A 15,766-nucleotide genomic window follows, 5' to 3' on the forward strand; every position below is an offset into this window, starting at 1 on the left:
GAGGAATTAGCGAGAATGTGGCAAATGATGGGATTGCCCTTGGAGGCATTAAATGGCTAAGGGTTAACCTAGGGACATTTTGGAAGCTAAGGATAGACTTAGACTTGTGTTAGGACTCTAGAACGAACCAGAAAAAAAGAAGAAGAAACACAACACACACACACACTCTCTCTCTACTCGGCTCCCACTTTCTCCCTTGGGGTACTTGGAATTTTGGTGAAATGTTTGGAGAATTGGCTCATAATTGAGGAAGCTTGAAGCTTGAAGTGCTTGGGGTTTAGTTTAGGTCGGATTCTCAGTCGGGGTAAGGATTTATTCTGATTAGGTTGCCTTGATATGAATTCTAGACTAAATTCAAGGGTTAGGTGTTAATTTAGGTGTGAATTGGTGACTTTGGCTTGAGAAAATGCGGGGGGATTTATGAGTTTTAGAGCTCGATCCGCGGCCCTGTTCTTCAAGCGTTGTGGCTCGCGTGAACCCAGAGGACTTGGGAGCCTCTGAAATCGTCCAGGCACAGCGGCGCAGGCTGAGGCGCTTCGCGGCCTGTGTCCCCTAGGAGAGAGCCTTGGGGCTCTCTGACTTGTAGTGTGCCGCGACCCTAGGGGGCTGGGTCGCAGCTCAAATTAAGGAAAATGGCCAAAACAGGGTTTTAAGCTCGGGAACTCGAATTTAAGGGCTCGGGAAGGATTTACTACCCGGTTTAGTAGAATTCGAGGTTCCGAAGGCTAGAATATTATTTCGAAGTTTTTAATTGACTTAGGGTTTGATGGATGTTTATCATTATTGCGTTATGACTAGGTTTTACTGCCAATGGTCGAGTTTAGGGGATCGTGCTCGAGATCGCACTAGTCGGTCAGTTCGGGACATAGGTAATAAAACTGTTTGTGCCTGTAGAGCAAGACATGGCCCGATTATCTGTGTTTAATGTTATGTATGAATATTTGTAATTGTTATCTCATGTTTGTGTGATTATGAATGACCGGGGAAGGCCGGGAACGACAACAAGCATGCTGAATGCAGGTCGCCATGACATGGCCATCTAGGGTGTTGTACTCACCCGTTCGGTGAAGACCGTGAACCTGGTGCCTGGTAAAGCACCTTGGTCGGCATAGGCCATTATATGAATAATATATATTATTTGTTTAAGGTTATGCATTTACTGGAATGAATTGTTATATGCTATGCGCGTGAGTTTTCTTGTTGGGCCTTGGCTGACGGATGCTCTATGGTGCAGGTAAGGGCAAGGGAAAGGCCCTTGAGGGACATGTTCGGCCTACCTGGCCGCCACGACCGAGGTTGTTTTGAGGGACATGTTGTAAACATTTGATTTTGTCTCCTAGGTCGACTGTAAAGTAACTTTTGGATTGTAAATACGTTTTAAATAATATTTTGGGATCCCAATGTAACACTTTTATAATTTTAATGAATGTCCAAACCTTTTATACCAAAGTTTCGTTTTACGAGTCTTTATTTTGATTAATCACACTTTTCAGTCTAAATATTCGATTAGCGAGTTAATGACACATCTTAAAATCACATGGTAACGACTCTAGGGTAGTAGGGCGTTACATGCATGAAACTTGAAATCCAAAATTTGAACCTGTAGCAAATCTATATATATTCAGACGGGTTTCAGTAGCTATTTTGCAAATTCCAAATCTGAGAAATTCGAACCCGAAAATCTGAAACCTGTAGAACCTGCCCATTGTTCACGCCATGCAAACTACTCAACTAGAGCTGTAAATGTGGGTCGGCCAGGCCTGAAATGACCTATATTTTCGTGTCTCCGAATAATTCGGGTCCTGTTGTGCCGAGTCCATTTACAAATTCGTGTCGTGCCGGGCCGACCCATATTGCAACATGGCCCTTAGGCACGACCCATGTCGTGCCGTGTTGGGCCCAAATTGGGCCGCTCCATTTTCCTTATTCGGGCCAAAATTTAGGCCCACGTTTAGGCCCATATTTAAGCCTATTTTATTATTGTTGTGTCGTGTTGTGCTCAAGCCCATGTCGTGTCGTGCCAATTTGCAATTTCGTGTCGCGCCTGGCCCAAACCCATATTTTTTTGTGTCGTGTTGTTTTCGTGCCTCTGGGATTGTGCTGTGATAAAAAGTACGACCCATATTTAACATCCCAAATCCTGATGGAACGTCTCGGGCTTTGACGTCAAGCTGATGTGCTTGATGTTGAGAGCACTTTGATGACAAGTCGAATGCCTTTAGTGGTTATATAAATAAATGACACTGTACATTCAGATTGAGATTGATATATTTCAATGATCCACATGTTTAATATATATTGGCTCTTCATACTTCTATAATAATAATAAAAAATATTAAATGAAGTGAAAAATTTGTCGGTTCAAATTACTTCAAGCCTACTTAGCTAGGCCTCAAAATTCAATCGGCTGGGCTGAACAGAGCTTTTGTATAAAATATTCCTACGATATTGGTTAATGACTCGAATAAAAATCAGCTGTCCCAAATTCCGTATCCCCCATTTTCGTTATTTGAACTTTGATAGTCGATGTCTTGGGAAAAGTAAATTGTCATAATCTTTTTTAAAATGCCATGTCATACTTATATAATATATTATTTACTTATTTATTTACATAGTGTCTTTTTTTTTTCTATCCTTGCAATGCTTTGACAAACTTATAATTCTTTTTTTCATTTTATAATTATGTGTATCTTTTTTTTTTTTTACAAAATTACGTATATCTTTTGAAGCAACAATAACAAGAGAGGATGAATTTAAAATTTCTTCAATTTTAATAAACAATTGTTTTACAAAAATAACTAATATATACACATAAATGGAAAAGACATAAATAAGTAAAATGAAGAAAAAAATGAGCAGTTGTTAGAATTCTATTGATGCGATCCCTTCATTGTCGCACCAATAGAATTATGAGAATTGCTCATTTTTTTTCTTCATTTTACTTTTTTATGTCTTTTCCGTTAATAGGTATATATTAGTTATTAGGAAAGTAAATTGTTAGTACATTAAAATAGATTTAATATATTTTAAAAGAAAAAGTTAAGTTATACCTATTTTAATCAATTATTTCATTTACTTATTTTTTTATTTTGATAGTCTCCTATAAAAAAAATATTATTTTTTTCATATATGCATCTATAATGTTTTTTTAAAAAAATTAAATACATATATATCTTTTGGATATTCTGCCTTTTTTTTTGGAAAGAAAAATAATATACTTTCTTACTAACACTTTTTTGAAGAAAAATTTATGCTATATAATTTGTTGGACAAGAATTTAATTCATTTTTAATACCAATAATAAAAGAAAGCATAAGTTTATTTTTTCTTCAATTTTAGTAAAAAAATACTTTAAAACTTTTATGAAAATACTATAATAGAACATACTAATTATTGGAAGAAAAATAAAACTAAAAAAATGCTTCTATAAATTTTTTTTTTTTTTCTTGTACACTCTTTGCAAATAAACAAAAGATATATAAAGTGAGTGATACAATTTTAAAAAATAATATATTTAAATAGTTTTTTTAAGGAGAACAATATTATCAGACTCATAGACTTTTCTTAAATAAATATACAATAATGATTAAAAAAAATTAAAAGACAGACCATCAAATAAAATAAAGAGTTTTTTTAATAAAATTATAAAAATGAAAAAGATATTTAAACAAATAAATATTACAAAACTATATTAAATTAAGGGAGTTCCTTAATTTTATTTTTGTAAAATAATTGTTTATTAAAATTGAAATTTTTTTAAATTCATCATCTCTTGTTATTATTTGTCCAAAAGATATACATAATTTTGTAAAAAAAAGATACACATAATTATAAAATGAAAAAAAGTATTATAAGTTTGTCAAAGCATTGCGAGAATAGAAAAAAAAGACACTATGTAAATAATACTTTAATAAAATAATATATTATATAAGTATGACGTGGCGTTTTAAAAAAATCATGACAATTTACTTTTCCTAAGAAATCAATTGTCAGAGTTCTAATAACGAAAGTGGTATATTAATGTTAAATAAAAAAAATTATCAGAGTTCAAATAACAAAAATGGTATATTAATGTTAAATAATAAAAAAAGAGAGCAGCTGTTAGAAATCTATATTGGTGCGACAGCGAAAGATAGGATGGATATCAGGAAAATGTATAGTAAATATGAGTAGGCGTATGAACGCATTAGTTTAATGCGAATGAACTCAATAAAACAGAATATCATTGTCGAATACATACTGGCAGACAAAAGATATACATATATATATATATTAACAGTACCACTAAATAAAATAATGATCTGTGACAATTCAATAAAAAGTTGAGACATCTCTTGTCATTATTAGGAGAAGTAATTCAGAATCGAAAATCAGATGCCTGGCCAAGTGAGCTCTTACAGTGAGCAATGGCAGCCTGAACTGAGTTTTCAGCTGCAAAAAATTTATTGGCATCGTTGTTTGCGAATCCTTGGTGTATCGGAGAGGACTTTACAGAGCTAGGACAGCTGCTGGTTTTTCGATTGCTACTTCGACTACTATTATTGTGACCACTTCTTGTCATGTTCACACCTCCTAAAACCCCTTTCACGGCACCCATGTTTACGTCCAACGCTCTAGAACATCTGTGTTGATTATGAGAAGAGTATTTGATGTCATTTACGAGGTTGGCATTGTTGTCATTGTTGTAACTATAGCTACTACTAACATACATTCCTTGATGATGATCATGATGGTAGCAGTCTAGTGCTCGTGTTTCTTTGGATGATCTTAATAATCTCTTGGGTTTGTATGACCTGTCAATGGCATTGGCTTTGTTTGGATAGAAGTGAAGGTGATCATGGCCATGGGATTTGGCGAATAATGAGGCTAATAGCTTTCGAACTTTGGTCGCTCGAAACTTGATCATCAAGAACTTCATGATACCACTAGTGGTGCTACTGCCTTTAGTACTATTCTTTACTTGTGTGATGCTCGATTTTCTCCTTCGTCGGTAATTTATTCAGCATCCACCATGATGGGAAAGAATAAATACACAGGTAAGAAATCCATTTGATCAAAGATTAAAAAAAAAGAAAGTAAATAGCAAAGTAAATGAAGCATCCATTAATTAAACTCAGTATAAATTTCAAATAACAATTAAGACCCTATCAAGTTAGTGGTATTAATTTGCTACTACTTTATCAGCTACATCAATTTTGTCTGCTATATTCAGTGTTTAAATTATAATTAAAAATCCAATATATGAATATGGTAGCATATTAAGTCAATATTAGTTGATTAGTCTAAGAATGCCGACCATGTGTAGTTGGAATGATAATAATGTGTATGTGCAACAGTCTTCAACCAACAAATAGATATATTCTCTATTTATTTAAAACTAATACGTATATGTGTATTTATGTATTTATAGTACTTTATAAAAATAATAATTAATTATTGTGACTAGAATCTTCAAAACTCATTGAAGATGAGTCAAGATTAATACGTTTGATGCTGTTTTAGTAAATTGATTTGGTGAGTCTTATTGATTAAAATATATTAAAACGCAGATCCACTAAAAAGAATATCTATTAAATAATTATTTTAATCAAACTTGTAGATTAATCAATTCATTTAGATACGAAATGATCAAAATAAAACAAAATCATTTATTAAAATGTATAAATATATATCAAAGTCACTATCTGGTGGAGTATTATATGGAAAACTTATTCATCAGAATATATGACTTCACACGAAATGCTTTACTCAATTTCAGCAAAATAAAATTAAATAAAAACGGATGACTAAATAAATTGATCGATTTTACAATGTCGTAGTGATTAAAAATATCTAACAAATGAAAATAATAAATTCTTTAAAAAATATATGTAATAAAAAATAGTCTCGGTTGTTGATTTTTGATATTTTAAGTAATAATTAATGTCGGTCCCATGCATATATATTGTGTTTATAGAAGTATTTGCACTCGTTAACTCTGTTTATTAACAATCCAACCGACAAAGTCAATGCAGCCCTTCACATATAGTCATATAGTAATGGTAAGAAAAGTGAACTTATATATTTATCAATTAATATTAGTATAGCCATATATTGATTGCTTTTATAATTTGGTAAAATGAGAAATAACATCAAAAAGTAATTAATATAATAGAGTAATTGGTGGCTAAAATACTTAATGTTTTCAAAAAATTACACTTTTATACTCAATTTTTTTTTTTTTTGTAAATATACTCAATTTTTTTCAACATGTTGCACTTTTATACCCAATTTTTTTGTGCGGGAATTACGCTCAATTTTTTTAAAATGTTACACTTTTATACCTAATTTTTTATTATTTTGATAAATAATAAGAAAGTGAAGAAAAAATATTGGATTTTAATTATTTTTAAAATTTTAAATTAGTTTCTCTTTCTTATTCTTTATCAAAATAACTATTTTAAATTAAACATTAATAAATATTTTATTAAAATTAATAAAAATAATTAAAAACTTATATATTTTCATCAATTTAAAATATACGTTTTTTTTAAAAGTAAAGGAAAAATATAAGTTTAATTATTTTGATTAATTTTACTAATTTTTTTTATTATTTTGAAACTAAAAATAATTTAAAATTTTAAAATAATTAAAATCTTATATTTTCTTATTATTTTTCAAAATAATTTTAAAAAATAAATATAAAAGTGCAATATTTAAAAAATATTAAGTATATTTACTGAAAAAAAATTTAGATATAATGTAACAATTTTGAAGATAGAAATGATATTTACTACAAAAAAAAAAATTAAGTATAAAAGTGTAATATTTTTAAAATATTAAATATTTTAGCACCTATTTACTATATTTATATAAAAATAAGGGTATACAGAATAAGAGCTTAGAATAAAGTACGTAGAATATACCTGTTGTTGGCATTGATCATTCCCAACTGCCTATGATTATCCTTTCGATCATAATGAAGGCCGTTAATTTGGTCGGCCATGTGCGGAGGGGCATCGAGACTGAACAGTAGCGTGTGAACAAGTGGATTGAACGCCGTCAGCTGATCTCTTCGTCTCGAACTCTCGTACACGTTAAACGACTCCGACCCCACAACCGCTGGACCAAGACTTGTTCCAGTCGACGAAGATCTCATAGTCGAAGCCGACAACCTGACTGAAGACAAAGACGACAACGACGATGATGACGAAGAAAATGCCGATAAGGCCTTAATTGAGGCTGCTGTTTCACGATGAGTAGAGTCAAGCGAGACATAATTGATGTTACGAACTTGATCATGAATTGATGAAGGGAAACTTGACGAGAACGATATTCGTAGGTGGTCAAAATTATCCTGAAACCCTCGACCACCGCTAGATTTATCCTCATCGTTATCCGTTTGCTTAATCTTTGGGTTATCGAATGTGATTTCTATGAAAGAATTTTCTTCAGTGTCGCTGTCTGTGTTGTGGTTTAGATCATCCTTTTCATCCTCATCTGTGAAAAGTTCTAAAGAAGAGGAAGAATACTTATAATTGGAGTTGAAGGAGAAGCTTTTGTTAGCATCTTGATTATGCATGACACTCGTTTCCATTATTGTGGAGACTTTCTAGGTATGAATACCTTTAGGATGATGATGATAATAAACTATATAGAGCTAATTTTGATTGAAAGGGGGAGTAGGTCATGTTCCTGGTTACAAGGGATATAAGAAAAATTGTTAGGTAAGCAAAGAGAATATGGAGAACCCAAATTTGTGGTTTATATATATCTTTCAGGATTGTGATATTGGAGTTGGTCTTCCTTAATTAATGAGCTACTAATCATATAACATTAGAAAATTAGTAGCAAATTATTAGTATATGGAAAAAGTAATCTTCTTTTGCAAAATTTACTATTTACATATAGTGCACATAGGAAGACTTTTATAAAGTGCACGGGAAGACTCGTATGGGAAGATTTGCAATATATTTCAAACATGGTTGAATATTTTACCGAGAAACTTAGGATTTGATTGGTTTGCGATTAGAAAACTGTATTTTTGAAAATTGAGATTCTGAAATAAAAATTTGAATTTAGTGACTAAAAAATATTTATGAAAATGTGATTGGTTCAATATCAGTAAACTGTTTTTTAGTTTTAAAAAACTGAATCTATGATTGGTGGAGAGGAGAAGAGTAGAGAAAAAGAGAAGATTAGGACATTGATTTTAAGATTTTGGAAGAAAATTTCAAAAAATAAAGAAAATGTGAAATCCTTATTTTCTATCTTACAACACAAAATTAGAATCTTGATTTGGATTTTGTTTAAAAAAATAACCTACCAATCACAGATTTTTGTGGACCCCATGTACTTTAAGTTTTCAAGTTGATAAAATTGTATCCAAATTCATTACCAATCAAAGCCTTATTTACTCATGGTTACCCAACCCATCAGGTAAGGTTCTACCCGATAAATTATATGGTTTAGGGTAAGGGTAAGCATTTATTCGATGGGGTATGGGGTAGGGTACGGGTATAGGTGTACCCAACCCTATTATTCTACCACTACTACAAGTAGTGATCTTTTTAAGAACATGCTTGCTTGCTATATATATATAAATATATATAGTTCTATGTCATGTAGGATTAATTGCTAACGACAGGATGATCCTATTTTCTAATTATTCTTGGATAGCTGTAAATTTTTTATAAATGTATAGTATTTGGTTTATTTTGTTTTCTAATTGTACTTATTTATAGGTACGTACGAGCTTGGTCGTTTGCTTGCTAACACTAAGATTTCAAGCAATAAGACTACAACACGGATTCGTGTCAAATGTGGAATTTATATAATAGTTGTTATGATTGTTCCTTTTTCACTTTGATGTGTATTTGTGTAAATCTGAGTATGTTTGTATATGTGAGTTTGATTTTGGACAATTAATAAAAATATAAATGTTGTTCGTATCAAACTTTACTTATCGAAACATGTAACAATATACAATTACATAATTTGTATTTAGTATAATATTTTCATATGTTTTGAATTTATACATACTAATAAAATTTATATTATTTTGAAATTTCAGAAACCTAATATACATCATGTAATTAACAATTTAATGATAGATTTTTTAAAAATCTAAAATATAACTTTTAAGGACACTCAATGCTTGTCCTAATAACATTGGATACCTACCTATTTATAAATTTTAAAGGTCATCAGGGTTCTTTTGGGGCACACCCTAAAAATTAGCACTTTTTATGGCGTTGCCATAGAGGGCGCGCAATGTGAGCCCTTAAAACCCTTTTTTGATGGGAAAAATACCAAAAATTGCTAAAATGTAGCATTTAAATATTTAATTTTTTTTACAGCAAAAATACCCAAAGTTGCTAAAATATTGTACCTTTACGACCCAGATAATTGAAAAATTAATACAAATACATTTAAAGTTATAAAAAATCATTAAAATTGTATAAAAATATAAAAAATAGACTAAATTAATTCTAATATTAAAGAATAGTTTTATTTAATGAAAATAGTAAATAAATATATATTTTTTATTATAATAATATTTTTTTCTCTTTTAATAGTTTTTTTGTTATTGATTTTCTTTTAACTATTTCCAATAAAAAATATTTTTTTGTTAAATAAACTATTTTTTTTAAATTTTAGAATTAATTTAGGTTCTTTTTGTATATTTTATATAGTTTTAATATTTTTATTACTTAAAATACAATTGTATTAATTCTTTTTTTAACTATTTGATAGTAAATGTGGAGCGTTTTAATAACTTTAGGTACTTTTGTTGCCAACAAAAAAGATTGTGTATTTAAATGCTACATTAACTCTAGCAATTTTGGATTTTTTTTAGTAAAAAAAATTGGGTATTTAAATGTTACATTCTATAAACATTGGGTAATTTTATCGCAAATATTCATTTAATCAACAAGCCAATAAATTATCATATGCAGAATCTCAAACAAAATTAAACAAAGACAAAATCAGAGAATATATGTGAAAATAAAAAAACATGTTACCACAACCAAAAGATTAGTTTATCAGCACTCGCCTTGTCATGACCCGAGTCCTAGGCTGTGGCAGATTTGTAATATCCATAACATGGGTGGTCAAATGTCAAATTTTGACCATCGTTGAAAAATAGTCCCTATAAATGATCATTTAGTTTATATTAAATAGTACCATAATTATAAGTTAAAATAATAGAATAACTCCTATAATTATATATAAAAATATTAGTGATTAAAGCAGGATCATCTATCATTATACATAGAACAATAATATATTCACAGTTATCAGTACAAAAAAAGGGGTTTTAGCGACGACTTAAGTCGTTGCTAATTCCCCCAATGTCGTCGCTAATTCCTTTAGCGACTACTAAGTCGTCGCTAATTGTCGCCGCTAAATGCTGGTCGCTAATTGTTTTTAATTAGTGACGAACTTAAAATTTTCGTCGCTATTTCCCTCTAGCGACGACATGTCGTCGCTAAAAGATCCATTTTTTCGTCGCTGTTAGTTTGCAATTTCCTCTGACTTGTGGAATTATGTTGAGATTTAGCGACGACATTTGGACTTTTAGCGACAACATGTTGTCGCTAAAAGTCCTTAATTTTTTTTGTAAGTTAATTTTTTTTTGGTAATCGTTAAAGCACTATTATATATACTTAAAAAAAAGGCCATTATTCAATATATATACTAACACATTTTTTTTCCAAAAGATTTGAAATAGAAGAGAACTTTAACTATGCACAAAATTATATTTTGACTATAAATATTTTTATGACAAAGTAACTATCATAGTAAAATTAAAATACATAAATATGAATGTTTTTAACTAGGTGTTGTAGGATCAGCACCATGACCTTGTTGAGAAGATCCAGATCTCGAGACTCCACCAATCCTAGCCAAGTGATCCTCTATGGCTCGGAGTCGCTCCTTCACCTCTTGCATGTCTTGTGCGGTCGGAGGTGGTTGGGCTAGTTGAGGTACATCAGCCGCTTCAAAATTCACCCTCATGCGAATCCTACGACCAAGGCTCGGCTGATAGCCTCGACGACGTCCAAAGATCGTCTCAACAAGAGTAATGTCATCCTCTTCTCTCGGGATAGTACTCGAAGCAGAGGCGCTCGTAGATGATTGTGACTGCAGAGTGTCACGTATCTCCATCATCTTTTCCTGTATCACACAATTTTCAAGAATATTAGAATTTACAACACAATAAAGTAAGAAAATCATAAAATATAAATTTACTTACATAGTTATCCTTTGCTTCCTTGCTCACCCAACCTTCCTCGTCTATGTACTAAGTCGCCATCCAAATCTCTGGAACCCCAGCAAGACACCCAGTTTGTAAATCACGCTACAATACAAGAAGTTTGAAAAAAATTAAGAAAAAAAATCATTATAAAAAAACATAAATAAAAATTATGTAAAAAAGAAAGTACCTTCTTGTAACGAAGGGCTGGCGTACACTGTGAACCCTGCACGCTTCTCTGTTTTTGTTTTGCACGGTTCGCAGAGTTAGTCTCAGAACGCCTCTGCAAAGAACTTGTGTTAACCATATGTTAAATTAACAAAAATAAATTAAAAAAGAATATTTTTGTGAATACCTTCACTTCAGGGCGATCAAAATACTAGAGCGCCTTCTGCCATTTCTCCACCACCAAACCATCAGGAGGATGTGCTCGACCATTCTTTTTTAAATGAGTGGACAAGTCATTCTTCCACTCCGAGTAACAATCAGCGCACGACCGTTGAATGCCCAAAAGAATGCCGGGGAGGTTCTCTAAGGCATATCGACTTCGACCAATGTCGAATAAATCATCCTGAATCAAAAAAATAAAATAAATTAGCTAGATTTAATATTAAATTGAACCCAATAAAAAAATTATAGAAATAAATTACCTCTAGACGAGGAAGTATGCAATCCCTAACTTCGCTGGGTACTTTATCCCATCGGCCGTAGTCGGGATTGACATATTGTCGAATGAGAATGCCGATCTTTCTAGAGAAATGTTGGGAATAATCATCAATTTCTTTGTAAGTCTTCCCTCGAACATCCCACTCCAGTGGTAGTGGTCTACCTAATGCAACTCTAGCTTCTCGAGTTGAAAACCCTTTGTTGATGCCGCGCCTTTTCGTTTTAGTCGTCACTATTATTTCTCAAATACATATACTTATTATATACACATAAATAAATTAATTCAATATATTCATCCAAAAAAAATAATTGCATGTGATACCTCTCTCACAATCAACATGTATCTGCATTGGATCTGGAAAAGGATCTGCCCCACCATCACCTTCGTGATGTTGCATAACTGCAGAAGACATCTAATAAATTTGATAATATATATGCATTGATAAATTTGTACAATCAAATTTAAATATTATAAAATTTCAATACATTTGAACAATCTTTCAATGTATCTAGAAGCATCAAACTTTGAAGACAAATTGGACCTAAAAGACACTCCATAACTTAAAAAGTTTCTAAGATAAATGCGCTCAGTGTAGTCACTTTATTCTTTGTCCGACGAAAACAGAACATCCAAATCACAAATGCTGAAGGATATTACCTAGCCTAGTTGAAGCTTGCAACCTACACTTACCATTTATTATTGAGTGTAGTTATTTTCAATAATATTCTTTGTACACATGAGATATATGTATAGACCAAATTAATATTATGCAATTGATAACAGTGCATGTGAAAGCTATCATTGACTAAGTAACATCTTCATTCTTAGCCAAAAAAAAATACAAATAAAAGGAACCAAGGCAATCAAATAAGCTTTCCATAGCAACATGACTTGAATATCAAACACAAAATAAATATAAAAGCAAACACCTATGAGGTTCTTCTTCCCAATTCACATTTCACATTTCAATCCTAATTCACACAAAACAGATATATATATATATACACACATGCTTCTTCTCCTCTAAGACACTTAGAACAAACTTTGAATAATTAAGTTAATCTAGTGTCATGCATGCTTAATTATTTATGTACTTGAACAGGTTTATGCATTAGTGGGAGTTCTAGATGAACACCATAACTGAATAGAATCTCTACTAATCCATGAATTAGAGTTTAAAATAAAGCCTAATTGAATCAAAATTATTATCCCAATCATACAAAAACAGAACATATATAACCTATTTTCTATCCAACTACTCAAGGTCATATGAAGAAAAATTGGACCTAAAAGACACCCCATAACTTAAAAAGATTCTAACATAGATGCACTTAGTGCAGTGACTTTATTCTTGTTCGACCAAGTTTCAACAAAGTATACATAAATTAGAACATAACATCCAAAAATAAATTCAATAAAATCTTAGAACATAACAAGTTTCATACTTTTATTTATAAAAGATTTATGAAAAAGAAAACCACAAAATGAATAATATATAGTAATTTGGCATATGAATTTTTTTTGGGAGGAAACAAAATAAAAGAAAAGAATAAGAAATTAAAAGGAAAGATAATAGCTCAATTTGAAGTTTTATCAAATTCCATTGAGGATTGTGTAGCAGTTCATTTGCAAAGCTTATCCGACAGAAAGTGGCAGATGTCACTTTAAAATTATCTTCAAATTATAAACTAATAGAACAACATATATTTTTCTACATACATTAAAGTTTTACAAAAATTCAGTTGAAACATGTATTTTCTTTAACTTATAGCACATAATGAAAAAAAAACCAAAATAAACAATCCTAAATAAAGAGAATAAACACATTTGAAGAGAAAATACCTCAATAAATCAATCAAAATCCAAAGTCCTTCGTTATAGAAAATCTTGCAAAACCAAGCCCCTGCTCAAATTGCAATCAGCAATTAATCATGAAAATTAAAAATGCAGTGGTTAGTCAACAGAGTACAAATTAATAAAAAGAAGAATAATGCAGTAGTGATTTATTATGTGGTTTGGATATAAAGACACATCAAATACTATTGTATCATCACTCAATCCACTAATCAAGAGAAAATAACACTCGCAGCAATTTCTTTGTTTAGTTTTATTCAACAAAAAACACTCACAACAACCTCACTCCCCAAATCCCCTTTTACAACCAATGTACTCAATAATCTTATCTCATAAATGAGAATTTGTTAACATATAAGAGCTATTGTACAGAGACACTACTCAAATCCCAGTCGTTGTGCAGCAACCCAACCACTACTCCACCACTCTCTCTCCTTCAATCCAATTATTTTTTCACAGAGCGTGTACAAATTGTCTAATATCAGAACATTTTATACACTAATCAGATTTTATACAAAATAACATTAGTTTCACAAACACAAAAAATATCAAAATTAATAATAAATAAAACTAAATATATATATATACCTGAATAGCAGTGCTTGTGCAGAGGGAGCTCGGAGGAGCCGTGTCCGATGGAGCTCGGAGGAGTTGTGTCTGAAGATGACCAAACCAGATGACCTAGCTGCCCAAGAACAAACAAGTGGAATGAGGAAGAAGAAGAAGAAGAACTAACTGAGAAAAAAAGTTAAAAATGGGACTGAGGGAGGGAGAATATACCTTACGGGTCTGAGGGAGAAATGGATTGAGGTAGCAAGAAGAAGCTGGAAAAAAAATGAAAAAAAAAAATCTAACTGAAGCTTACGTGAACTGAGGGAGGAGAACGGTGGAGAATTGAGGGAGGGAGATCGGTGGAGCTTCAATTTTTTGGCGGTGGAACTGAAGGAGCACATAGTAGCTTCAATCTTTAGGAGGTTGGGTTCTTTGTTTTTGGGGTTGTTTGGAGTTTCAGGGTTTGGGTAATTGAAGGGAAGGCAGAGAGACAAGAGAGAAATTTCGAGGGAAATTAAAAAAAATTGGGCCTTTTTTATTTCGTTTAGCGCGAAAGGAAGCCGCGTGCCTGAAAGTACCTCTAGCGACGAATTTTTGATATCGTCGCTAGAGCTGTAGTCGCTAGATGTCTGTATTCTTGTAGTGTATGTAGTCACCAAGCCGTTAAATTTAACAAGTCATAAAACACCAAAATAATACTTAGCATCCATCATTCCACATTCCTATCTATTACATAGCTAATTAAGAGATACAGACCATAAGGTTCCAAATCAAATACATAAACAAGGTTCAAAAGATAGGATTATGGCAATAAATAGATCTACGCTAAAACAAATTAATTCCACCAATAATTTACCTTTCACATTCACATCACTGGGTTTCTGGAATGGGAGGGATATAGGGGGTGAACTTATAAAGTCTAGTACGAAAGCAACTAATATCATAGGACCAAAAGTTTAATAAAACCCCTGCATATTTAGCTTTGAAAACAAAACATATATCATCATGTATAAATAAAAAATAGAGAGAGAGACCACAAATAATCACAAGAGACAAGCTAAATGTGCACATCACACCATCCACTAGATTCCTAGTTCCCGTTACCCACCATAAAACTGACATCCTAAACCGAGCAGCTAGACCTGATAACCACAACAAGAGGGAGGCTTAGAACACTCCCTGTATACAAATGCTAGGTCTGTACACCTACAGGTGAGTGGGCATCTGATTTACCTATGATGACACAAAGACTAGGTCGTGAAACAACAACATGCACAAATCATGATCACTATGGCTCTCATCAGTATAACCAAATACAAACAAACATGAAAAGTAAGAAACATATTCCCTTTTATTTTAGAAAATTGGGCACCATAACAGCTGCATTTGAATAAAACCCAAAAATTATAACATGCATCAATATATGTATACAAATATAATTGGCACATAGTGCC

At 31.7% G+C, this 15,766-nt stretch overlaps 2 protein-coding genes across 7 annotated transcripts; both read right to left on the bottom strand.

Moving 5' to 3' along the window:
• Positions 1–4,190: 4,190 nt before the first annotated feature.
• LOC133777464 (uncharacterized) lies at positions 4,191–7,722 on the bottom strand. Of its 2 annotated transcripts, none has more exons than XM_062217087.1 (2): positions 6,906–7,722; positions 4,191–4,979 (listed from the first exon to the last, which is right to left on the bottom strand). In XM_062217087.1, exons 1-2 carry the CDS (start codon positions 7,574–7,576, stop codon positions 4,358–4,360), a joined length of 1,293 nt encoding a protein of 430 aa, XP_062073071.1. In that variant the 5' UTR covers positions 7,577–7,722; the 3' UTR covers positions 4,191–4,357. The 2 variants fall into 2 exon arrangements, with proteins under 2 accessions (XP_062073071.1, XP_062073070.1); XM_062217086.1 differs by having other exon boundaries at positions 4,191–4,982.
• A 2,973-nt stretch (positions 7,723–10,695) lies between these two features.
• Positions 10,696–15,143, bottom strand: LOC133777465 (uncharacterized). 5 transcript variants are annotated; one of them, XR_009868604.1, is made up of 6 exons: positions 14,349–15,141; positions 13,749–13,809; positions 12,228–12,287; positions 11,890–12,137; positions 11,240–11,810; positions 10,701–11,160 (listed from the first exon to the last, which is right to left on the bottom strand). XR_009868604.1 is itself a non-coding variant. In XM_062217088.1 (4 exons), the coding sequence occupies exons 2-4, from the start codon at positions 12,316–12,318 to the stop codon at positions 11,619–11,621; spliced, it is 531 nt and encodes a 176-aa protein (XP_062073072.1). In that variant the 5' UTR covers positions 12,319–13,809; positions 14,349–15,142; the 3' UTR covers positions 10,701–11,618. The 5 variants fall into 5 exon arrangements, 1 of the variants encoding a protein (XP_062073072.1); XR_009868602.1 differs by having other exon boundaries at positions 10,696–11,160; positions 11,240–11,344; positions 11,430–11,810; positions 11,890–13,809; positions 14,349–15,143; XR_009868603.1 differs by having other exon boundaries at positions 11,890–12,287.
• Between the last annotated feature and the right edge of the window lie 623 nt (positions 15,144–15,766).

This window comes from Humulus lupulus, chromosome 5 (assembly GCF_963169125.1).
Source record: "Humulus lupulus chromosome 5, drHumLupu1.1, whole genome shotgun sequence".
NCBI lineage: Eukaryota > Viridiplantae > Streptophyta > Magnoliopsida > Rosales > Cannabaceae > Humulus > Humulus lupulus.

Excerpts from the sequence above, each read along its gene's own strand:
- LOC133777464 (XM_062217086.1), bottom strand. The coding sequence starts at position 7,576 with ATGGAAACGAGTGTCATGCATAATCAAGATGCTAACAAAAGCTTCTCC. Across the intron at positions 4,983-6,905 it reads ATGATCAATGCCAACAACAG|GAGAAAATCGAGCATCACAC; the intron begins GTATATTCTACG and ends TTACCGACGAAG.
- LOC133777465 (XM_062217088.1), bottom strand. The coding sequence starts at position 12,318 with ATGTCTTCTGCAGTTATGCAACATCACGAAGGTGATGGTGGGGCAGAT. Across the intron at positions 12,138-12,227 it reads ACATGTTGATTGTGAGAGAG|TGACGACTAAAACGAAAAGG; the intron begins GTATCACATGCA and ends GAGAAATAATAG. Across the intron at positions 11,811-11,889 it reads GCATACTTCCTCGTCTAGAG|GATGATTTATTCGACATTGG; the intron begins GTAATTTATTTC and ends TTTTTGATTCAG.